The 24975-nt window shown below is 38.5% G+C and overlaps 1 protein-coding gene across 2 annotated transcripts in view; it reads left to right on the forward strand.

Moving 5' to 3' along the window:
• LOC131545438 (nephrocystin-4-like) overlaps window positions 1–24975 on the forward strand; it is a 171558-nt gene that overhangs the window by 127431 nt on the left and 19152 nt on the right. For both annotated transcript variants that reach the window (XM_058784249.1, XM_058784250.1), the window contains exons 15-20: window positions 1796–1986; window positions 5785–5945; window positions 8369–8549; window positions 20120–20251; window positions 21951–22165; window positions 22945–23171. In XM_058784249.1, the coding sequence (XP_058640232.1) occupies window positions 1796–1986; window positions 5785–5945; window positions 8369–8549; window positions 20120–20251; window positions 21951–22165; window positions 22945–23171 (1107 nt within the window). The remainder of the gene's footprint in view (window positions 1–1795; window positions 1987–5784; window positions 5946–8368; window positions 8550–20119; window positions 20252–21950; window positions 22166–22944; window positions 23172–24975) is intronic.

Consider the following 24975-nt stretch of genomic DNA (forward strand, 5'->3'; position numbering starts at 1 on the left):
ACTTCATTTTTCTAAACACTCACTGTAAAGGCTGGTGAGTCAACGGACATGACATTGACCTGCTGGCCTTCTGAAATACCTGAATACATTTGTTTTGTGAAGGAAATAAAACTGTGTGATTTATCTTGCTAAATGAATCTCCCTTTTAAAGCACGTTATTATTGCATGTGTGTGTATTCTGCATTCACTCTCAGAAATTTCAGTTGCTGAGCTATCATCCCTTTGTTTACCAGATGAATATTGATGCGAAATCCTTGCGTAGCTGTAAGACCTATTCTTTTAATTGAGGAATTCAAGTCATTTGATTGGCTCTGAGGTCAGAACTGACATTTTGAGTGAATAGCACTTAAACTTTGGAATTGTGATGTGATCGCGCTCAGTAGGCCTGCCAATTGTCCGCACTCTAAATAGTTTCTATCCTTATCTAATTCTGAGTGATTGATTGCTAATCTTCCTCACAAAGAGAAAAGAAAGCAATCATCCCTCCCTAATCTATCCCTCCGTTTTAATTCATTCTTCTGAGGATGGAGACGAACTCTTCACACTGCCCTGTCAGCTCTCAAATGTCACCTAGGACTTTGAGTAATTCATTTATATCCTTTCATTTAATTATTTATATCTTTTGTTTATCCTCTTGTTCGTGTAACGGCAGCCTGGGGTTCTAAACCCAGCTTGTTGGTTTTTAAACCTTCAGGTTTGAATGACTGAACCCGTCGCTCCCTGAGCTCCTGGTGTTGAATGAAGTTGTTTCTTCAGGTGTGGAGCAGTTCAGTGATGGATGATTATTGCTTACATAAAATGCAGTGGACCATTACTGGATAATTAAATTGATTTAAAATATCATGTTTTTTAGGAAGTAACTTCTCCCCAAAAGTCCTGCTTCAACAAATCACAAATAACTTTATTTATTTATAATTTTTTTTTATTGATTTTTCTCTTCTGTGAAGGAGCCACAGTGCAATGAATTTGCAAGAAAGTTATTGATTTTGCTTTCAGGAATGCTAAAGTTCCACATGATTAAATGGGAAGTTTTGTTTTATGATTTACCTGCTCTCTCTGACTTCAAAAAACTTTCAAGCATAATTATTTCAAGCTCTGGCACAAGGATACGGTTTTATTGTTTTTAATTAGGTGAGCAGTTTCAGTCAGGCAGTTATTCGCCATTAATTGTATTAAGGATAGTGTTTTTATTTGATTTTATTTACTTTTCCACAAGTTTTGTTTTGCCAAAAAGTTTTTTTAAGGTTCAAATACATTCATCTGACTAATATCAGAAGTATGGAAAGGCCCTTTTTGCAGTGAGTTTTAATAAATGCAAAGGAATTTTTAGTTTTGAAAGTTACAGTATGCTTTCATATTTCATATATATAACTTCTTTATCTGAAAAAGATCAATGACATTTTGACTCCTTGTGATATGACCTTTAACTGATTAAAAAAAAAAACTTTTAAATGAGTTGTATTGATCTGGTTGAAAGGGGTTTGTCATGGTGTGACAGATTCTTCGTCATAGAGTGTATTGAACTGACTTTCCATCATTGCATCGCTGATACTGGTTCTTTATGAAGTAGTCACTCAAACTGGCTCTTTATCATCGAGTCACTGAGACTTGCTCATCATTGTGAAGTCACTCAGATTGATTCTTCATAACAAACCGCCACCAAATGATACCTAATAATATCTCTTTCAGATCATATGCAGTGTCCTCACCGATCCAGCTGTATCTCAACCTGTCACCATTGCTTTTCAATAATGCCACATTCCCCAATGCCAATAAGTTTTCTATCTCTCCCTAGGGTCCCTCAAGCTGGTGTGAATTCAGACTGGCCCAGCACTGTCCATTTCACCTTCCAGCTTTACCGCTTCCCACCTGTCACCACCGAGCGTCTGAAGCTGCTTGACCCGGAGAGAAACAGCAAGCTGAAATCCAGCTCTGATTACCCCTGTGTCCTCTCTGTTATCAACAAGGACGGCACACTTAGCTCTGGTATGATTGCCATCCTGCTACGAATGCTTTATGATTCTCTTCAGCACTCCTCAACATGTTTATTTCATTTGACTAATCAGTTGTCTTGTTTTAGAAGCATTGTTGAAAGCAAACGCATATTTATAGCACTCTTCAAAATTGCCAATATCACTTTTTTCATTCTAATGAATTCGATCAATGTCTGTGTAAAACTTTATAGCCATTTTTAACTGCAACACATGCGGCGTTTTAGTGAATAAAGCTCTAAAAAATGAGCAATTAGAGTTTTACGGCTCTTGGCTGAAGTCCAGTAATTGCTTTTAAGAAGGAGTCTTCATACACAACAGCCTGCTGAGGAGAAGTGTAGAAGCGGCGTGACTTTGTGATGAACTTGGTAGTGCTGAGAAAACAGTTTTGGCTCTGTCAGTTCATACGGCTGCCAAAAATACTTATTACCTGCCCCTGATGTGAGTTATTTTTATCAATAGTTTCTCACAGACTGGCAAAGGCCGATATTTCAAAGCACCTTAAAATGTTGAGCTAAGAGCACTTCAAGTACACTTTTTCCACCACCAGAGTGGGGCTTTTTGCTCTCATGTTATACCATGAAAATCTTGGCTAAAGCTCATTTCCCTTGATTTATATGTGTTGCGAGCAATGCCTTGACTGAAAAAAGCTCCCACTATGAGGAAAAACCAAAACTGTGCTGCGATTTCAACAGTTGTTGCATTGAAATGGCTTTTACTGATTGGCTAGATAAAGTATCCGTTGAGGTGGAACATACATGACATGAGAATGTGTCGGTCTCATGATGAGTAGGCAGCTTCTTATTTGCCTACAGTGACTAGTTGAGAAGAATGAAGGGATAGATGATAGAGATAGAACAAAGGTTGAAGAGTAAGATAGATTGAGTGGTGTGGAACAGAAGAAATGAGACAGATAATGAGAGAGTGATAGAGCGCGAGAGCATGACGAAGAGATGCAAGGGTAAAAGAGGATCAGTTCTAACAGCCTGTTTTCAGCCTTTTCAGACGTAATATCATACATAAAAAATACATCTAGCGTCAGCGTGCAAGCCCTATCCTCACAGTCAGTCCTATAACATGGGAGACTTCAACCATTTTCAGGCTAAGGACCACTTGTTGAAAATAAGACAGAAGAATATCATGTAGTGTATATCAGGGTTGTGCAAATCTGTCTGTCTATCTGTCTGTCTGTCTTCCTGCCTGTCTCTATGTCTGTCTGTCAGTTTGCCTATTGGTCTGTTGGTCAGTCTGTATCTGTCTATGCTGTATGTCTCTTTGTTTATCTGTCTATATGTTGATCTGTCTATACTGTCTGTCTGTCTGTCTGTCTGCTTGCTTTCTGTCTGTCTGTCTGTCTGTTGTTTGTCTGTCTATCAATGTATTTATCTGTCTTTCTGACTATAGATTCTACATTCTGTATACTACTGTATACTCAATACAAATTAAACTTAAATTCAGGTATTGAATAAAATTTTAAAGTGCCCCTATTATGGATTTTTGAATGCAGTGTGTAACACAACTCTAAGTGAATGAAAACATCCTGCAAAGTTTTAAATCTGAAAGTGCACCGTGTATAAAGTTATTGTCTCTCAAAAGAAAGAGTCGACTCTGAATCATTGAAACGAGTCGTTTTTAAAACCAATGCCAAGCCATTTCTAGTTGAATTAAATATTAGCATATTGCCCGCCCACTTGTTGCGCATGCAGACCTGGGAAAACTTGGATATGAACCTTTTAGAACCCATAATAGGGGCACTTTAAATGGTATTCAATTTAATTCTAAATGGTGCAACCCTGATACATACATACATACATACATACATTTATATGCTGTAACGTGCTTACATTGCAAATGAAAATAATTAGCAATTATTTACAGTGTATATTGCATGTGGAAGAAACAATGAAACACTTCCAATAGTTTCTTTATCTATGGTTGAACATTTGTAACTACATTGTATTCTATTTTTCCTCAAAAATGAAATCAAATGATAATTTTCTGGCACCATAGGGGTTACAGACCCCCTGTTGAAGACTCCTGCTATAAGGCGTTAAAGCATTATGCCTCAGGCCTCAGTGCACTGAGCTCAGCCCTTAAACCTACCTCTGGCCTGACTATTCAAGACAATGAGCCATACAGTGCCATAAAGATTACAGGCTGAATGATGATGTTGTGCAGAAGGCTTTTTGATGTCTGTGGAGGGAACATCTGTATCCTGTGGGATATGATGCTGTTATTGTGCAATTACTGGTTGTTGCATAACATCTTCTCATCCCAGATTCTCGGCTGAGCATTGCATTTCCCTCCAATGAAGAAATAATATTTTTGGCTCTCTGCCTGAAGTAGTACAATATAAAAGCAACAGTCAGTTTAACATTTTGACTTCATTAAGCATTAGTGTTGCATTTGCTTGTTTTGTTTTGCCACAAATGAAATTGCATTCATTTGTTTTCAATTTTGACTGTGATCAACCCGCTTGGCCCCATCAATCAAGAATCAAATCCAGTCACTCCACTCAAACTGCTGTTGTTTCCATAACCTCACAACACCAGAGTATCCTGGCTTTACTCCATACTGTTTGTTCTGGATCTTGTGGCAGCATTTGATGCTACAAACAACAAACTATTGATCTCTAAGATAGTAGAAATGCTGAATTCTAGGTCAGTGCTTTTCTGATTTATATCCTACCTGGATGACAGCAGGTACCAAGTCAACTGGAAAGGCTTACATGCCTTACTCCACTGGGGTTCCACAGGGATTGGTGCTTGGACCTTTACCACTTTCTTTTTACACTAGATCACTCAGATCACTTAGTTCACTTAGATCACTCTAAGGCTGTATGTGCACACTTTAGGATGTACAAAAGATTTCAACTGCATGCTGTTCGTCAACACTTCAGTAAGCAACAGTACCAAATCTGCATACTACAGTGATTTCTAAATATATATATACTCACATAATAACCCCCAAACTTGTGTATTTTTCTGCTAAGGTGGCCATAGGGTCTGTTCAGTAGAAGAAATGCTTTTTCTTGACTGCTATTCCTCATCCATACTATGGGCATTTCATGGTTTAACTACTGCACTTCCCTTTTTGCAAGTCTGTCAACATCTCTGCCATACATCAAACATGCTGCCTTGCACTTCTTTACTCTTTTTAAATGTTCCTTCTTTTCTGGCCTAGCAGCTTCTACCATACATCCCATCGAGCACATCAATAATGCTGCCTTATACTTCTTTACACTCGTTTTTTCTGACTTTAAATCACTGCTCAGATCTACTTTAAATCACTACTGAGGCCTACACATGAAGTATTGGTCCAGGACCTTCTTCAGCTTTGCCTAAAAACACAAATGTAAATGCAGTGTTACCCAAGCATTTTCAGAACTGATTACTCTCATCACTTTAGAAACGGGGAAACGTGGGAACATATAGAAAACATCAGTGCCTCCGGCATTGCCAGTGTTTGATATTCATGACTGACAGGACGTGGTGCGTGCAAAAGAGATGGTGCTCAGAAATATTTATGTAAATTTCCCACACATTTCGCTTGATGGCTAAACCAAGCTCAGTGTGTTTGGTTTTTACATAAAAGTCCTTGATTGCTTGCTTCGGAGAATTGGATGTTGCATTTTCTCACCCACCTGAGATTTGTGTTAAAGATAGGAGATTTACTTCACTCTCATTCTAAATGGCCACTAAACCCATCTCTTCAGTCACCAACCGTTTTTCTGTCTCCACTCAGTATTTGTATTTGTTCTTTCCTGTTGTACTTTTGTTTTCCTCTTACTCAGGTTATCCTGGTCTGCAGTTGCAGTACCGAGTTGACCCGCAGTTCCTCAAGCCAGGCGAACGAGGCTGGTTCCTGCGATACCTGGCTCTCCACTCCCTGCAGATTGATGTCTGGGACAGTGAATCCTTAATGCTGATTGGTTCAGCTGCTGTGGAGCTGAAGGTAAAATTACCTATCAGGGTCAAAAATGAACTTTTGCCCCACCAGCTATAGAATTGTTTTTTTTGCTAATAACATTTGAAACCAGCTATAGATATTTTATAGCAGCCGTGAAACTGTACTATTGGAAAATATCTGTCTACTATTCAAGAGTTTGTAAAATCTCAGTCAGTAAGAATTAATTAAAAAAATTGTACTTATATTTGGCATAGATACATTAACATACTAACTAGTCAAAAGCGACAGTAAAGACATTTATAATGTTATAAAATATTTCAATATTTTAAAAAAAGCTGTTCTTTCCATTCATCAAAAAAATCCTATCCACAAAAACAATAAGCAGCACAACTGTTTTAAACTGTGATGATAATAAATATTAAGAAATGTTTCAAAATCAACCTAGAATGATTTCTGAAGGCTCATGTGACACTGAAGACTGGAGTAATGGCTGCTGAAAATTCAGCTTTACCATCACAGGAATAAATTACATTTTGAAGCCAATTAAAATAGAAAACAGTTATTTTAAATTTTAAATTTTCAAATATATGCAGCCTTCTTTCAAAAACATTTGAAAATCTTTATGTACCCTAAACTTTTGAATGGTACTGCATGTTTTATGATATTTTGATTGTTTAGCTGTTTTTTTTTTTTTGTTTTTTTTTGCTGAAATTAAAACCTAAACTTTACACCTAATTTTTAAATATTTTAAAACCCTATTTTCGGGGTTTACTTGCAAGAAAACCATTATTTTGTCAAATCTGTAACAAAGTAATTTGTTCCAAAGACATTTGCTAACTGAATAAGCTGACAGAATGCCAATAAAGACATTTACATGACCTTACATGTTGTCAACATATTTTCCATAAGGTCATGCATGTAAACACACTCAAAGATTTAGCAGTAATATTACAATAACCCAACCCAACTCACCTCACATAAACAATGACAAAACAATATTACAACACACCTCACATTCCTTGGCAACAGCCTTGCAAGTCCTCAACTTGCCATGTTGTTAATAACCCCACAAGCCATACACAGAATTTTGACACAGGTACAAATACTGCCCTCATTAATAGCCCAACAGAACTCACACAGCTGTTGAACTCAGGTAGACAGTCACCCTGCACATCGAAACCTTTCTGCGGTATTCATTATTTAGTGTGCTCAGATGGGAGTGTCATGTCGAAATTATGAAATATGCATGCCATACTTCAGGACACCTGCGTCTGTTAGATCTCCCCACCGCAGGTCTCTTGGCTAGAGCTCTCATCGATGTCAGCTGTTGAATAAAGGTTAAAACAAAACAAGACCAGAAATAGATACAATCACATCAACATAATTGGACTGTTCATCTTTAGAATGGATTCTGACCTTTTCAGAATTAACAAAGGGTCCATTTAGGATTCAAACACAACCACAAGGTCGTCACGCAGTGGCATTTGTCAGTAGCCTGTAACATGTGTCTTAGTTGCTGGTTATTTTTGTTTAGCTTTTTGTTCTACATGGTAAGATCAATAAAATTGATTCAGGGGGCATGACGAATTGCCTTGATTTTTAGCACATTTTTTTCATAATTGGTCACTCTTTATTTAAGATTTTAAATTGACAGCTTTAAAGAGTTAGTTCACCCAAAAATGAAAATTAGGCCATGTTTTACTCACCCTCAAGGCATCCTAGGTGTATATGACTTTCTTCTTTCAGACATATACCAATCGGAGTTATATTAAAAATTGTCCTGGCTCCTTCAAGCTTTATTATGGCATGGGCGGGTGTTTTTGTTCAACAGTCCAAATGTAATCAAATAAAGTGCATCCATCCATATTAAAACGCGCATCACACGGCTCCAGGGGGAAAATATGTAAGAAAAATATCCATATTTAAAATGATAAACAGTTTTGTGTAACTTCCACTAACTGACGTACGCACGTTCACAAGAGACTGCCTTTCTGCATCGCATGCATGTGTGAATCTCGCGAAAACCAATGTTTGTTCACAGGAAAGGAAAACCAGTCTCCTCTTGGCTTATATCATCATCCACCGGAACGGCTTCCGCCTATGCCAGTTAGCAGAAGTGAGAAAAAGGTATTTATATCGTTTTAAATATGGATATTTTTCTTACAAAAATGCATTGATTTGCTACAGGAGGCCTTTATTCACCCCCCGGAGTCTTGTGATTTACATTTTAATATGGATGCGCATGCTTTATTTGACTACTTTTGGACTGTTGAACAAAAACACCCGCCCATGCCATTATAAAGCTTGAAAGAGCCAGGACAATTTTTTATATAACTCCGATTCAATTCATCTGAAAGAAGAAAATCATACACACCTTGAATGCCTTGAGGGTGAGTAAAACATGGACTAATTTTCATTTTTGGGTGAACTAACCCTTTAATAGTAGTATGTGATGTTTTCTTTTGCAGCATATGCTGCGTCAAGGCCGTGCAGCCGTCCAGGTGAACCATGAGCTGGAAGTGATCACTACTGAGTACCTGCAGGATGCCAACTTTGCCAGCAGGCATGACAACAAGCACAGCGCCACTCCAGCCATCAATGTCTACACTACCGTAAAAGGAATTCTGCATCTGCGGCTTGGCAACGTTGGTAAGGATCGTTTGTTAAGCACCATGAATTAAAAATGTCATTTTTAGGGTAAAATACTTAAAGCGGTTTGTAAGATTATTTCTCAGAAAATTTTAAACATGGATTTGTGGCAATATCAAAAATATATGTATTTCTCAGGGATGTACAACATTCAGAGTTGAATTGAAAATACAATTTAAATTAGAGTTCAGTTCTTGAATTTGAAGTGAGGTAGCAAACTAGAACTAGAAATTTGACCTTTGGTTTGGAGTAATAAAAAGCATAAGTAAAAGGGGTAATTTTTACCTAGGAAATTTTTAATGTAGGCTTGACACAAAACCTTCTGAAAAAAAAAAACATTTAAAAGCCATAGACTGTTGGATGGATATATAGAAATACAGAAATGGTACACTTTGTCTTTAACTTTCCACTACAAAATTTGAACAAGAAATCTGCTCTCTGAGACGTCACTATAGCGTAAGAAGCATCCGTCATTAGTGACCTTAAACATCTGAGCTGTTTTCCACTCTGGAAATCCAAGCTGAGTCAAAGCTATTCACAGTTTGTCTTCATGTTTATCTGCTTAAGCTCCGTCTTAGAGGCCCAGTGAAAATGCAAGTGTTTCTTGAGAAATTAGCCAAACAGTCAGATACCCATCGGCTTTCCTCTGTCTCTCGCTCTCAGCGGTCGGAATCAATTAACTCATCCACAAACTGCTCAAAAGCTGCTCAACGCCGTATCTCAATCTGGGATTAATGCGTTGTCCATTTATTTGTTTCCTAATGAGTGGTCGCCATTAACAAGAGATCGAGGTTTACTCGCTCTCTAAGGCTTACTGAGATGTTTATCCTTCAAATGCACCTCAGAGAATTGGCTAGGTCAAAGCAAAGACAATTATCAGTCAGAGGAGTGAGGGATTGGGGAAAAAGGCTTTTTATTATGTACATGCGAATGGCTTGATCGGTCCATTGAATACATTCAGTCAAGTTTTGATAAGGTGGGGCGGCACGAGTCTACCGCTCTGGGTAATGCACACTGGATTGATGTCTTACTTCATGACCCCGCTCTGTTTCGACATTTTCTGCTCAGATAGGATGTGTCACGTCATTGGGAATTAATGAAGCTCCTGTGTAATTGGACTCGTGATGATTGGCATCTTTTCATATGCGAAAACGTGATGGAAAAAGCTCTTAATGAAATCCTCTTTAATTAACTTCAGCTTGATGCGAAGAGACAAGTGAATAATTAAACAAACAGCGAATCCACATAAAAGAAACGGATAACTTAATTCGGCACTAATGGAACAGGTTAAACATCATCTCTGAATTCAGAGTGTTTCGGTGCATCTGTCAAAAGCTTCTCACAGTAGCAACAGGCTCTATCACCTCCGGATTCTTTATGCCTTTATACTGAACAGAGAGAGAGACGCAGGGCCAGATGGAGGGGAGAAAAGATTAGGATTTTATAATTCGCCTGCCTCTGGCCCCCACGCTGCTCATCTGCAAACGTTTGATAAGCGTGGTGAAGATTTCAGTAGAGAAGAAGAGAGATGGGGAGCGGGAGAGAGGAAAAGAAGGAAAGAAAATCGCATTTCCTCGACAGTTATTTCCAAGCGAGTCCCCTATCTCTCCTTTCATGGTAAAAATACAAAAAACAATAGTATATATTTGCAACAGGGGCCAGTGTAGACTTCTGTCTATCTCCTCTAAAACAAAGCTACATTTAGAAGATAAGAGAAAGTGCTTCCTAATGGAAATCCTATCATGTGCTCCACTACAGATAAAAGAGCCCCATATGTGAATGATTTCCAAAGCTATGGAAAGGCATTCTGTTGGATAAATAGGGGTCTAATGGAGGCATCTAAAGATAATGAAACACCCAACCGGCAGGTGTAAAGTTATTGGACACACTGAGGAAGAACTGGATGATATTTCTGATGTCTTCAGGATTAAACTTGCTGACGTTTTAGATGCTCTAGAGTCTTCTGTGGGTTCGTAAGGCTGTAGGGCTCACTTTGGTTCGCAACATTGTACAAGATTGTTTTGGGTTGTGTATGTATATGCATGAGAGGTTTTGTGGAAGTCTTTGAAAAGTTTGAGGGAGCTATGAATTCAAGAAATCTACTCTGTTAGTTTAAGAACAAACTTTAGCTCTTATAAAGAGACTATAAATATTAAGATGTGCATTCTTTGAAATCATCTCTCTTTAATGTTAATGCTGTTTTCTCTTAGAACAATCCAGCAAACCCCTCATTTGTTCAGCTAATGCTGATGTGATTTAATGCAGTATTTTGAATGTGTTTAAAACTGCACAGTATGTGAGGGATTTGTGCAAAATTGCTATGTATATCTGGTCATAAAACTTGTTCTGATCTTTAATTAAACAACTATATACGAATAGTCTGCTTAAGCAAATAACACACAAACAATGATTCATTTTTATTTCCTCTTATTTTTATATATCATAGACATGTCAACAGGGGTGTTTGCATGTTCCAAAGATGCCATAAAAGTCTTTAACACTCTTGGTTTCTTGAACTGTCCTCTTGCACTCTTCTTTGTAGGATTCCCACTCTTATGGAGAGTTGCAATATTGCTGAACCTTTACCATTTGTAGATAGTTTCTCTTACTGTGAACTTTTAGAGATTTTTTTAAATTTGTATAACCATTTCCATCTCTATGCTTAATCTTAGGCATTCTGAGATCTCATTTGCTTAGGGACATACCTGGCAATGCTTCTTGTGAATAGCAAACTTTGTGAGAGTGTTTTCTTTGTACGAACTGAGCTCTATCTCGTCTCATTGTTTGGACTCCAGGTTAACTGACTTCTGACTCCAATTAGCTTTTAGAGAAGTCATTAGCCTAGGGATTCACCCTTTTTTCCACCTTGCACTGTGAAAGTTTACACTGAGTGGTCAGTAAAGGCATTAAAACATATGATTATTTGAGTAGACTGTTTGTTTGCTCATTATTGTGTATAGATCACATCAATTGACTAATCTAATCCAAGTATGTGGTAAATCCAAAGTTTCACATATGTTTGTCACTGTTAAATCTCTGGCAGTATATGTACATGCAGTGTGTGAAAGGGTAAACAGGTCAGAAGGTGTAGGTTCTTTGCATGATGTATTTATGTTTTATTAATTAGCGAATATTTAAATTGTGTAAAAGTCATAAAGGTTAGTATTAATGTAAAACTTTGGAGCACATTTTTTGAGCCTCCACTGAGAACTCTAATCCTGTCCGGGGTTGAATATCTCTGATTTAGTATCCCCCCCTCACCCCGCTTCTCCTAATTTACTTTGACCTTACTTGAATAGTCTGTAATTAAAGCTAAATTTCTCATTGTGCTGCCTGGAGCACCTTCATTATGCATTTAGATGTTTTTTTGCCAACATTCTAAGTAAAATAACAGTTGGTGGTTCAAGTGCTGCTGGCATCCCATTCAACTTAAAAATAATAAACAGCCTCATCATCTAATATGCAATAGTAGCAGCATCGAGTATGAAATAAATAATTGTTTTATATTGTGTCTTTATATTATTTTGCGTAAGCATGTCATGGTAATAATTAATTAAATAATAATTCATTTTATTTAATTATTTATCTTTATTTCATTAGATGTTTTACGCTGTTCTTGCCTTGAAATGCTGTTATAAAACAACCAATATATATATATGTGTTTATATATATGTATATACAGGTGCTGGTCATATAATTAGAATATCATCAAAAAGTTGATTTATTTCACTAATTCCATTCAAAAAGTGAAACTTGTATATTATATTCATTCATTACACACAGACTGATATATTTCAAATGTTTATTTCTTTTAATTTTGATGATTAGAGCTTACAGCTCATGAAAGTCAAAAATCAGTATCTCAAAATATTAGAATATTTACATTTGAGTTTGAATAAATGACCATCCCTACAGTATAAATTCTGGGTATCTCTTGTTCTTTGAAACCACAATAATGGGGAAGACTGCTGACTTGGCAATGATCCAGAAGACGAACATTGACACCCTCCACAAAGAGGGTAAGTTACAGAAGGTCATTACTGAAAGGTGTGGCTGTTTACAGAGTGCTGTATCAAAGCATATTAAATGCAAAGTTGACTGGAAGGAAGAATTTGGGTAGGAAAAGGTGCACAAGCAACAGGGATGGCTGCAAGCTTGAGAATACTGTCAAGCAAAGCCGATTCAAACACTTGGGAGAGCTTCACAAGGAGAGAACTGAAGCTGGAGTCAGTGCATCAAGAGTCACCACGCTCAGACGTCCTTAGGAAAAGGGCTACCAAGCCACTTCTGAACCAGAGACAATGTCAGAAGCATCTTAACTGGGCTGTGGAGAAAAAGAACTGGACTGTTGCTCAGTGGTCCAAAGTCCTCTTTTCAGATGAAAATAAATTTTACATTTCATTTGGAAATCAAGGTCCCAGAGTCTGAAGGAAGAGTGGAGAGGCACAGAATCCATGTTGCTTGAAGTCCAGTGTGAAGTTTCCACAGTCAGTGATGATTTGGGCTGCCATGTCATCTGCTGGTGTTGGTCCACTGTGTTTTCTGATGTCCACAGTCAACGCAGCCATCTACCAGGAAATTTTAGAGCACTTCATGCTTCCTTCTGTTGACAAGCTTTATGGAGATGCTGATTTCATTTTCCAGCAGGACTTGGCACCTGCCCACACTGCCAAAGGTACCAAAAGCTGGTTCAATGACCATGGTGTTACTGTGCTTGATTGGCCAGCAAACTCGCTGACCTGAACCCCATAGAGAATCTGTGGGGTATTGTCAAGAGGAAGATGAGAGACACCAGACCCAACAATGCAGATGAGCTGAAGGCCACTATCAGAGCAACCTGGGCTCTCATAACACCTGAGCAGTGCCACAGACTGATCGACTCCATGCCACGCCGCATTGCTGCAGTAATTCAGGCAAAAGGAGCCCCAACTAAGTATTGAGTGCTGTACATGCTCATACTTTTCATTTTCATACTTTTCAGTTGGCCAAGATTTCTAAAAATCCTTTCTTTGTATTGGTCTTAAGTAATATTCTAATATTTTGAGATACTGATTTTTGACTTTCATGAGCTGTAAGCTCTAATCATCAAAATGAAAAGAAATAAACATTTGAAATATATCAGTCTGTGTGTAATGAATGAATATAATATACAAGTTTCACTTTTTGAATGGAATTAGTGAAATAAATAAACTTTTTGATGATATTCTAATTATATGACCAGCACCTGTATGTGTGTGTGTGTGTATGTGTATATATATGTATTAAGGTTGTGCCGATAGACGATAGTGTCGTGTATCGACGATAGTCAGAGTTATTGACTATAGCAGATGTCTTTGTCGATAGTCAAGACGATATTAGGCTCATTCTCCTATTACTGTATAAAACTATTATTATTATTAGGCGGCCTATTATTATTGGGCTATTATTATCAAATTGCCCCGCTATTTCACCTCAGCACCGCACTTCACACATGCGCAAATGAGGATTAGGTTTCTCCTCCTCATTAGAAATGTTTTATAAATGGACTCTAAAAGCCCACATCAAAATTGAACTGCAGGGTGATAAACCATTATTTACAAATTAGGCTATGTCAAGAGTGCAAAAAGAGACATCTTTTAGACATCATCTTGAACAGCTATGAGCTATGAATGAACATGATGAAACTGTACCGGCAGCATTTCTTTTTCTTTACAGCACATTAACAAAAAACGATGATGCTTATTCTTCATCATCGTTATTATAAAAAATATGCAGTTAATAAGTTATCAGTCTAAAACAGGGCTCATCATGGGGCGCGCAGTCCGGAGCGCTGTATGACTGATGTATCCGTTTAATTTAACTTTACTCCAAAAATATGAACTTACCTGAAAATACTTTTATCTTTAACGTGTTCGTTTATGTCCAATATTTAGTGTTAAACTGTTGGTCTTTAAAATAAATCTACTTTTTATTTTCTCCTTGACTGATTTTTAGATGATAACTTGTCACAGTAGAATGCGCGATCTTAATAGCGATGTATGACTGCTGTATCCGAGTATATGAACTAGCTGTTTTAAATAGTTTTATATTTAACATGTTTTTCAGTATGTTTGAAAGTCTATTATTTCGGTTATTGGTTCTTCCAGGCTCTCTCTCTCACACGCACACGTGGTTTAAAATCACCAAATAGTTATGAAATAGCCTATGATAAGTACAGAGAGTCTCTCTCTTGCCCCCACCCACCCATGCACGATAATATCGTGTATCAGCGATATCACAGGCTGGCGATATGACAATATGAAAAATGACCATATCGCCCAACACTAATATGTGTGTGTGTATATGTGTATATATATATATATATATATATATATATATATATAATATATTATACACACACAAGACAAATCTTGCTGCTAAAAAGCTAATTTTTTAGTTTCATCTGATCATAGAAGCCAGTGCCATTTGAAGTTCCAGTCGTGTCTGATAACTGAATATGCTGGAGTTTGTTTTTGGATGAGCTAGGAGAATTTTTCTTGAAACCCTCCCAAACAACATGTGGTGATGTAGGTGCTTTTTGACAATTTTTCTTAAGGTTTTCTGATCCCAAGACGCAACTATTTTCTGCAATTCTCCAGCTGTGGTCCTTGGAGAGTCTTTAGCCACTCAAACTCTCCTTCTCACCGTGCATTAGGACGATATAGACACACGTCCTCTTCCAGGCAGTTTCATAACATTTTATGTTGATTGGAAATTCTTAACTATTGCCCTGATGGTGGAAATGGGAATTTTCACTGCTCTAGCTCTTTTCTTAAAGCCACTTCACTAATTTGTGAAGCTCAATTATCTTTTGCTGCACATCAGAAATATATTCTTTGGTTTTTCTCATTGTGATGGATGATTAAAGGAATTTGGGCTTTGTTTTCCATCCTATTTATATTTCTGTGAAACAGGAGGCCATGGCTGGATAATTTCATGTTCATAATCACCCTGGAGTGCTCAAAATTGTGAATATGAATGGGAATATACTTCAGAGATGTTTTACTCATAAGAATTTCTAGGGGTGCCAATAATTGTGTCCAACGTGTATTTGAGAAAAACATTTATTTCATAATATATTTCCCCCCATTTTAAATTCTTATTATCCAATGAAAGGTTAGATTTTTGTGAATTTTTTAAATAAAAGATCAAAAGGATTAACAATGCAGATTCATTTTCACAGCCTTCTTTGATAATATTTACCAAGGGTGCCGATATTTTTGGCCATGACTGTATTTGTTGTTATTAGTATATATACACAATTATCGCTCTTAATTATGTACACAATGTTACATCACACATACAAGTCTTTTTTCATGATAAGTAAACACCAGTCTGGGATCAAATGTGTTATCCTCAATCACCATTTCAAAACATTATAATGATCTTAAATTAAATGCTCTTCAGTTAAATACTGAGTGGAAACATTTGTCTTTGTTTTGTTTTTTCTAATTGACAAAAGAAGTGTGTGTTGTGTAATGTGTAGACGTCTGACTTGTGTCTCTCTATTACTGTTTTCTTTGGAGTTTCGATCAATCACTGGCAGTGCCCTGAAACACACACACACACACATACACACACACACACACTCCCACCTTCAATCACCCGTTCTGTGCCTGACCTGTGTCTCAGACTTGTAATTATAGCTCTCACCTGTCTGTAATCACAGGTAAAGCCCGTTGAATGTTTAGGGCGGTTGATGCTTGTTGTGAACCCCATGGGAGCAAAACACTTACACTGCAGTTTAGACAATTTACTGCCTCTCAATGCACAGCAATCACCGTTGAGAGATAGAGAATCAGTAAGATAAGGGTCATTGGCCAAGGAGAATTCACCTACACCAACATTTCAGTTTTTCTGCATAAGTATTGTTTTTGTAGTTTTCTTTTTTACTCATCCACCTCTTCTTCCATTTCTCCCTGTTTAACATTCCTGCCTGTCCGTCCTTTTTGACCACAGAATGTTTATCATTGCAAGGCACCAATCAATGCATCTTTCTTTGTCGCATTGTGATGGTCATCATCAGTTCAACCAAATAACAACAGAGACAGTCTCTGTGGTAACAGACATATCTCTAATGGTAAATCTAACTCTTTGGCTGTCATTCTTAAGTGTGCCTTTGAGGGATGCTTTTGCTTCACCTATATTTCTCGTACTAGCAGTGATCAGACTTATGGAGCCAATGCATCACCTCAATATTCCTGAGACGTAAAACAAAAGAGGCTATATATCTGATATATATCTCAGGTGTTACACTTTGACCTAGTTTCCTTAGTTCCCCTGATTAGTTAATTAGCTCCTCACCTGTTTCTGTTTCCCCTTGATTACGTTTAGTATTTAAAGCCTGTGTTCTTTGTTTCTTTGTCTGCTATTATTTGATCATTGTGTTTTGCTACCCCTCGCTCCTGGATTATCTCTGTTTCTTGTTTGGATTCACATTAAAAGACTCTGTTTTGTGCATACTCCTTCGTTGTGCGCTTTATTAGTAAAACACCGTAACAGAATAGCAGACCGTAAAGTGAGTTACTTTAAGCGGCGTTTTTTTTTCTGTTTATTTTTTTTCTTGGTCCTCTCCCGGAATGGATCTGCCCGCCGTCCAACTCCTGTGCCTGGAGCAGATGGACCGTTCGCTGGAGGACCATACCAGGGACTTTCTCGATCTGGCGTGCCTTAGCCACTTCCCCAACCGCTCGCTCTGCGTCTTCTACATCTCCAGCTTGAGCGAGCGGTGTAAGGCACGCCTGCCAGCGAACGGTCCCAAGGAGGATTTCGCTGCTTGTGTGGAGTGGGTGCTGGAGAATAATGGACTGTATTTCTCCGTCTGCCCCTCAGAGGAGGATATCTCCAGCCCCACTTCCGAACCAGAGACCAGCCAGCTGTCATCCCGCTGCACGGAGCTACTGCCTGAACCCACTGCAGACGGAGAGCCTGAGCCAGCTGCGACTGAGCCTATAATCGCCACGGAGCCTGAGCCTCAAACATCGTCTGACCAAGTGCGTGAGCCGGCAACATCGTCCGTCCTCGAGGGAGTTTTGGTGGTGTTCGAGGACTTGGAGGAAAGCCCACGCCCACACTCCCGCGACTGAGGGTGAGCTGCATCTGGTTTCTGGGAGCTATAAAGAGGAACTCATGGACATTTTCAAGATGGACCTTATAGACTGGTTTGGAGAAGTATTAACCTGTGCTCCTGAATCTCCTGCGTCTCCGCTGGTTCCGTCCAGCTCATGTCCTCCTGTGTTCCCTCCCAACCTCCCTCTCCCGCCTCCTCTCAAACCAGCTAGTTCCTCATCTCCATCTCCTCTGATGCTTGTCAGTCCCTCAGCTCACCCTCAGTCAGCACCTGCCATGTGCTCTGTTCCGCCGCCTCGGGACTTCCAGTCTCCAGCTCCGCCCAGACATGCGGATCCCCTGTCTCCACTTCCAACCTCCGAGCCTTGGACTACACTTCGGTCCTCCGACCCATCAGCCATACAATATTTTGTGTCTGACTGTTGACACCTGAAAATGTGTAAAAGTAATATTCATGTTTTATATATTTTCAGTTGACATTGTGGTTGTGAGACATCCTATAAGCTCAGTTGCTGTACCTTAAATAAATTGAAAAAAATAATTGTCACATAATACCATTATATGTCAAGTCACCTTTATTTATATAGCGCTTTTAACAATACCGATTGTGTCAAAGCACTTAACAATATCAAATTGGAGGATAGAGTGTCAGTAATGTATAATGATAAGAATAAACACTAAATTTTCAGTTAAAGGCATTTCATTATTGAATTCAGAGATGTCATTGCACAGATACTATTTAAACTAAACTGAGCTAGACAATCAAATCGACAATAATCGCTAGAAATTAAGTGTCCCCAACTGAGAAAGCCAGAGGCGACAGTGGCAAGGAACCAAAACTCCCACTGTGACAGAATGGAGAGAAAAAAACCTTGGGAGAAACCAGGCTCAGTCGGGGGGCCAGTTCTCCTCTGGCCAGACGAAACCCGCAGTTTAATTCCAACCGCAGCCATGTCACTACCTTAGTAAATATGTGTACAGTATTATCATAAATGTTGAGCAGTGTCATATTTTTTTTAATGAACCTCTCTCTTATAGTGTGTGTGTGTATACAGGTGCATCTCAAAAAATGTTAATATCGTGAAAAAGTTATTTTTTTGTAACTTTTTTCAAAAAGTGAAACTTTCATATATTCTAGATCCATTACATGTAAAGTAAAACATTTCAACATTCAAACATTTTTTTGTTGTTTTTAATTTTGATGATTAGAGCTTACAGCTCATGAAAGTCAAAAATCCAGTATCTCAAAATATTAGAATATTTCCTAAGATCAATCAAAAAAAGGATTTGCAAAACAGAAAAGTTCAAGTTCTTTAAAGTATGTTCATTTATGCACTCAATACTTGGTCGGGGCTCCTTTAGCACAAATGACAGCATCAGTGAGGAGTGGCATGGAAGCGATCAGCCTGTGGCACTGCTGAGGCACTATTGAGCCTTCAGCTCGTCTGTTTTGTTGGATTGACTGTTTCTCATCTTTCTCTTGAAAATATCCCATAGATTGGGGTTCAGGTGAGGCATGTTGGCTGGCCAATCAAGCACAGTAATATCATGGTCAGCAAACCGCTTGGAAGTGGTTTTGGCACTGTGGGCAGGTGCTAAAGTCCTGCTGGAAAAGGAAATCAGCATCTCCATAAAGCTTGTCAGCAGATCTCCTGGTAGACGGCTGCATTGACTTTGGACTTGATAAAACACAATGAACCAACAGCAGCAGACATCACGGCACCCCAAATCATCACCGACTTTGGAAACTTCACACTGGACTTCAAGCTGCTTGGATTCTGTGCTTCTTCAGTCTTCCTCCAGACTCCAGACTTCGATTTCCAAATTAAATGCAAAATTTACTTTTATCTGAAAATTAGATTACATGCATATTTACTATGGATGTAATTTGTATAATTTTGATCAAATAAACCGTAAACATTCAGCTGATCATTTGTAACATCACATTGTAAAGTTGTTGTTTTTAAAAATAATGAAAGGTAAAAAGGTAACACTTTAGTATAGGGAGCAATTTTCACTATTAACTAGCTGCTTTTTAGCATGTCTATTATTAACATATTGGCTGTTTATTTGTGCTTTATAAGTACATGTTCTGCATGACCATATGCTACATCGCTAACTCTACCAAATGCCTAAACTTAACAACTACTTATTACTACCTATGAATAAGCAGCAAATTAGGAATTATTGAGGCAAAAGTCATAGTTAATGGTTTATAGTGAGAACTGGACCTTAAAATAAAGTGCGACTGGTAAAAATATGATAAAAAAATTTTAAAAATCACATTTTGTTGTATTTCTGAAGAATCTGTAATCTAGATCATGTAATCAGCCAGACTGTTAGGAACAAAGAAATTTGTAGCAACAAAGCTATCTTGTGGAAAGCTCTTTGTTTACATTGACATAAATTTGAGCTAAATTAAACCAAACTATACTGATTTGGACTGAGCTCTATTCAATTTATTGCACTCTTCTTTCCAACAGGTGGCAGTGTGACAAATTCCCAGAGTTCTTTGGCTCTTCCTCCATCGCTCTCCCATGTGGTCCAGCCCAGCGATGCCCCTCAGGGTTTTGCAGGAGGAGGTGTCCCTGCTTTAACGGTCCTCCAGCTTAACGGTATAGCACATCATCTCTCTAAAGCACCAAAGCTTGACTTCATATCCGCAGAACTCAGGAGCTCTGCAGTTCTACGGCTCTGGAGAATTTATAAAAGTACATCATGTGGGATTTGCTGATAATTCCAGAAGAGGATTTGGCAGAGAATTCCCTTATCTAGTTGTAGTGGCCATTTTTATTTATCTTCTTTCTCACTCTTTTATTATCGCTTCATTCTAATGACAGCATTGCCAAGATTAGTCTTTTTGTTCTGATCAACAGAGGATCACAGTATTATGACATATGGAAATGTAGCATGCAGAAGTCTTCTGAAAAGACAATATTAGTCTTTTCATTACCTTGTTGTGTATAAATGTAGACATTTAATCTTTTAAGCCTGAAACATGAGAATTGCCAATGAATTGCATATGGGTGATACTGTTTTACATATTTAATGTGCGATCTTGCACTACTGTAGCAGAAAATAACCTGATAGGCCTTGAAATATCCTGCCATTGCACTGAATATGTTTTTAATAACTTTAACTATCCTGCTCCACAGGATTTCTCAAAACTCTTTCTCTGCAATCAATGACAGTAGTTGAAAAAAAAAAAAAAAAATTATATATTTGACATTACAAAATGCCCGTTATAGCATCCCTTGCAGCAATGCTGAGAATGCATGTATTTGCATTGCATTATGAATTGCGTTCTGACACATTTTAAAATGCAGCGATGTGTGAAATCAAACTTTCATAGCTAGAAGCATTTGCGTTCAATTAGTTAGGTAGAGCAGTGGTTCTATACTGGTGGGTCGTGACCCAAAAAATTGATCTTTTCTTTATTGGATAAACTGTATAATCATGCATAGTTAGTATGGATTAATAATTAGACTACTCTTTTGTTGATGACTTCACAGCCCATATAAATATAATGCATAGCCACAAGGACATTTTTCACTTAATGTCCGATATAAAATCTGCATCCTGAAGCAAAGTCTGTTGAATGTAGAGTATGGTTCAGGGCTTTTGCTTGAAATGTGTGTGCATGTCTATGTAACGGTATCCATTCTGGTTTATCTGTACACTGAAGAGCAGGCTGCTTGTGACTGTAGCAGACATCAGTACCACATAATGTTACGTCCTGCAAAGATAGCGGAGACCCAGCCAGTGAAAAATAACACAGTGGCTCCCACATGTCTTTGGGCCATGAGTGGGCAGTTACAGGAGGGGTGTGTGTATGTCAGCCTGATGAGATGGAGATAAAGAGAGTGCTCTTATTCATCACAGATAGGCCCTTTTGTCTCCAATGCAATGTAGATCTTCCTCCCTCCCTCTCTCTCTCTCTCTCTCTCTCTCTCCCTTTTCCTCCCTCTCTCTCTGTAGGAAGGTCTACAGTGGGAATTTAGGTTTAGGAAAAAAACACTGGCAGGCTCTTTTTGATCCTGCGTCTTTTGATCCTCTGTCGTTCTGTCTTCATTGGCGTTAAATCACAGGATTATGTTAGTTGTGATGTTGAATCGCATTGAAGCGTGAATCTCAGAGCAGGTATATCTGAAAGCAGGTCTCATTGGGTGGGAGGGATAACTGGAAAAGACGAAGATGGATTTGAGGCCAAATGGAGGTTGAAAAGTGGCCCCCGAGGAAGTGAGGAAAGAGAGCATGTGTGTCTCATAGGGGCGAAAGATGTTGTTTATGCGCGTGTATATGTGTGTGTTGCAGCAAGCAATGCCAGACGAGCCCGCCGATTGCCAGAAATTGACAGCGAGCTGGCCAGACTGCTACAAAGCACCATGAGGGAAGTAGGCGGAGCTGCACTGCATCAGCAAGCCGAAGCGAAAGAAGTACGCCAGAGGAAGATTGACAGAATGGCAGCTGTCCGTCAGAACGAGGAGCAGAAAGCCACGCCCCCTTTTCTGAACAGCTCAAACATCACGGTAAGAAAGAAGGACAGTTTTCAATTGAGCGGGATCGAAAAGCTGTCTGTCTCAGCATGAGCTGATAGACGTTCACTACCGCTGTTCACCAAGTGATCCTGACATTCTCTCCAAAGTCGACAGTGAAGAGATAGTTCAGACAAAAATCGATTTATTTATTCACTCTCATGTCATTTCAAACCCATGTGACTTTCTTCTTTCACGAACGAAGGTTTGGATCACTTGTTTCATTCAATCTCTTGCACGTGCAAAGGAGAACTAAAGTTAATAATGAGTTAAATTTTTGTGTGTTCCTCTCACAAAGCCATCATCAGATGACTTGAAATATAGCAAATGGGTCATATGGGACACTTTTGTGATACTTTATTGTGCTTTTTTTGTGATGTTGAATCTTGAGAGCACCAAGTTCTCATTCACTTTCATTATTCGGAAAAGAGCTCCCACGGTATTCTTCCGAAATTCAACTTTTATGAAAGAAAGTGAGTCATATGGGTTTCGAAATACAGTAAAAATGATGGAAATTGTATTTTTGGGTGATCTATTATGTTCCTTTCAAAGCATGAGCTTTATTTTAGCTCCAAAGAGGCTGAAACTGAGCTGCATTATTCGCCAGTTCCTCCCACTCTGTGAGAATGATGAAATCGAACCTAAATTCACTCTTTCTTTCACTCAAGAGCCTGGCACGGTCTTGCCATGCTTCGGGCACATCGGTTTTATTAGTTTCTAGGTTTTTCCGGTGCAGTTTCAAAATGTGAATTTCTTTGGATTCTTTCTTTCAGAGGCATCGGGCAGAGCGTGTGCAGCATTCCCGTGACCTGCGTGTGATTGAGGCCTATCGGGAGCGCTGTAAAGCACAGGAGATCACCAACATGCTCTCTCAGGCCATCACTACCAAACACACACTATACGCCACGCTCGGAACGGCAGAGTTTTTCGAATTCGTGCTCAAGAATCCATTCAACGTTCCTCAGACTGTCACTATTGAATGTGATGACCCAGAGCTCAGGTGAGATATATCATGTCTTTGAATGCAATACATCAGTGGTTGTCAAACTTTTCAAGTACTACCTTTGATCAGATGTGAACATTTATATACCACCTAGACACATTGACATCTCTTTTCTCACAAGCTTAAAGGGGGCATAACACACACAGTTTCACCCAATCTCATGTTAATCTTGAGTACCTATAGAGTAGTACTGCATCCTTCATATCTCCAAAAAGTCTTTTAGTTTTATCATATTTATAAAAGGAAGATACAGATTTACGATTCTCTCTGAAAAGAGCCGAGCACCTGGAGGCGTGCTGTGGGTGGAGCTAAAGAGTGACGAGCACTTGTGCACCGATTGCCAACAAAGCACAGACATTTGATGCAGTTTCACTTACCATCTGCAGTTCTGAATCATGACCGGGATCTTTTATAGCTGGGACCGCTCCATCTTTCAGTTTCAAACGATGTGCAAATCCAGCTTCGAACTGGGCCTTGTTTATAAAACGTTCGTCAACAAACACACTTGCAAAACTCCATTGCTGCCCCAGAAAAACAAACTGCTTCCACTGTTCACGTAACGCTGGGTTCTTCGGGAAGCTGAGTAAGGTTATCTTTCCCTTACAACCAAAAACATACTTCTTTAGAGACATTCTTCCCGAGCATGTCCTGTGCAGTGCAGCCGAATGAAGCGCGTTGATGGGTGTGCTCTTGCTCTCGCTCAGTCGATATGTGTGCGGGGGTGCGCTCTTCCGGGAGAAGTGCCCATTCGGGTTGGGTACCGTTCACATTTGAACCGGTACGGTATTGGTACCTGAAATTCGTACCGGTACCCAACGTTACCTTTTTTTGGTACTTTACTCTATGTGTAATAACAAAAACATTTATTTCAGTGAAAAAATAAGTCCAAAACTCTCAATTTCAACATTTTGAACAATAGGACCCTACAATTTTTTTTTTTTTTTTTCTTCCAGAAATTCTTGTTTTTTATTTTTTCTGATAATCAAATGAAGGCATGAAACATTTATTTATTTTTAATCAAATCAAAATGAAACCCTTTTATTTTTTGGCAAACAAACAGAGGTTTACTGTTGAAATTAATACATGGTAGAATAATTGTGTGAATGTACCTTTAAATAAGTTGTAGTAATAATAATTGTATTTTTTTCTACAATTAAGTCTGTAATGTGGTTGTAATAATTATTTTTATCATTTAATTGTTTTATTTAAATTTGTCAGTAAATGGAATATATAAAGACGTACATTATACTGTACAAAAGTAATAGAAGAGTAATATATTTCTGTTACATGTTAAACCGCACTTTTATTTTGACAGGTTAATTTTATTTTGACAGGTTGCCGTGAAGTTTCTGTGTGTATACAGTATGATATGATGCTGGTTTTCTCAAATGAAACAGTAAAATTCTCATGAAGTGACTCTCACAGCCTTTAAGTTCATGTGTTCATGTAGTGCAGAGTCCGAAAATCACCGCGAGTTCACGTGTGCTTCAGTATTTGTGTAGTAAACAAAACCGCGTCTCCGCCATTCATACATACCGAGGCTAACGGAACATGCAGGATTCATATTTAAACCATATTTTTGCGTTTTAATATTCACATACACTAGTTCATATCGCGATTCGAATTAAGTGACAGACATTCTTTTATTCATCCAAAACTTGACGAATACCGTGGCATTCCATAATAAATTCATATAAATTCCGTTTATATGAATGGACTCCACCATCCTGTCTGCGTTTTCGCGGAAACCATATGACCCTAGAAATGTAAGCACACTTCAAAACATTCCGGTTTGCCGTGT

The sequence above is a fragment of the Onychostoma macrolepis genome, chromosome 08 (genome assembly GCF_012432095.1).
Source record: "Onychostoma macrolepis isolate SWU-2019 chromosome 08, ASM1243209v1, whole genome shotgun sequence".
NCBI lineage: Eukaryota > Metazoa > Chordata > Actinopteri > Cypriniformes > Cyprinidae > Onychostoma > Onychostoma macrolepis.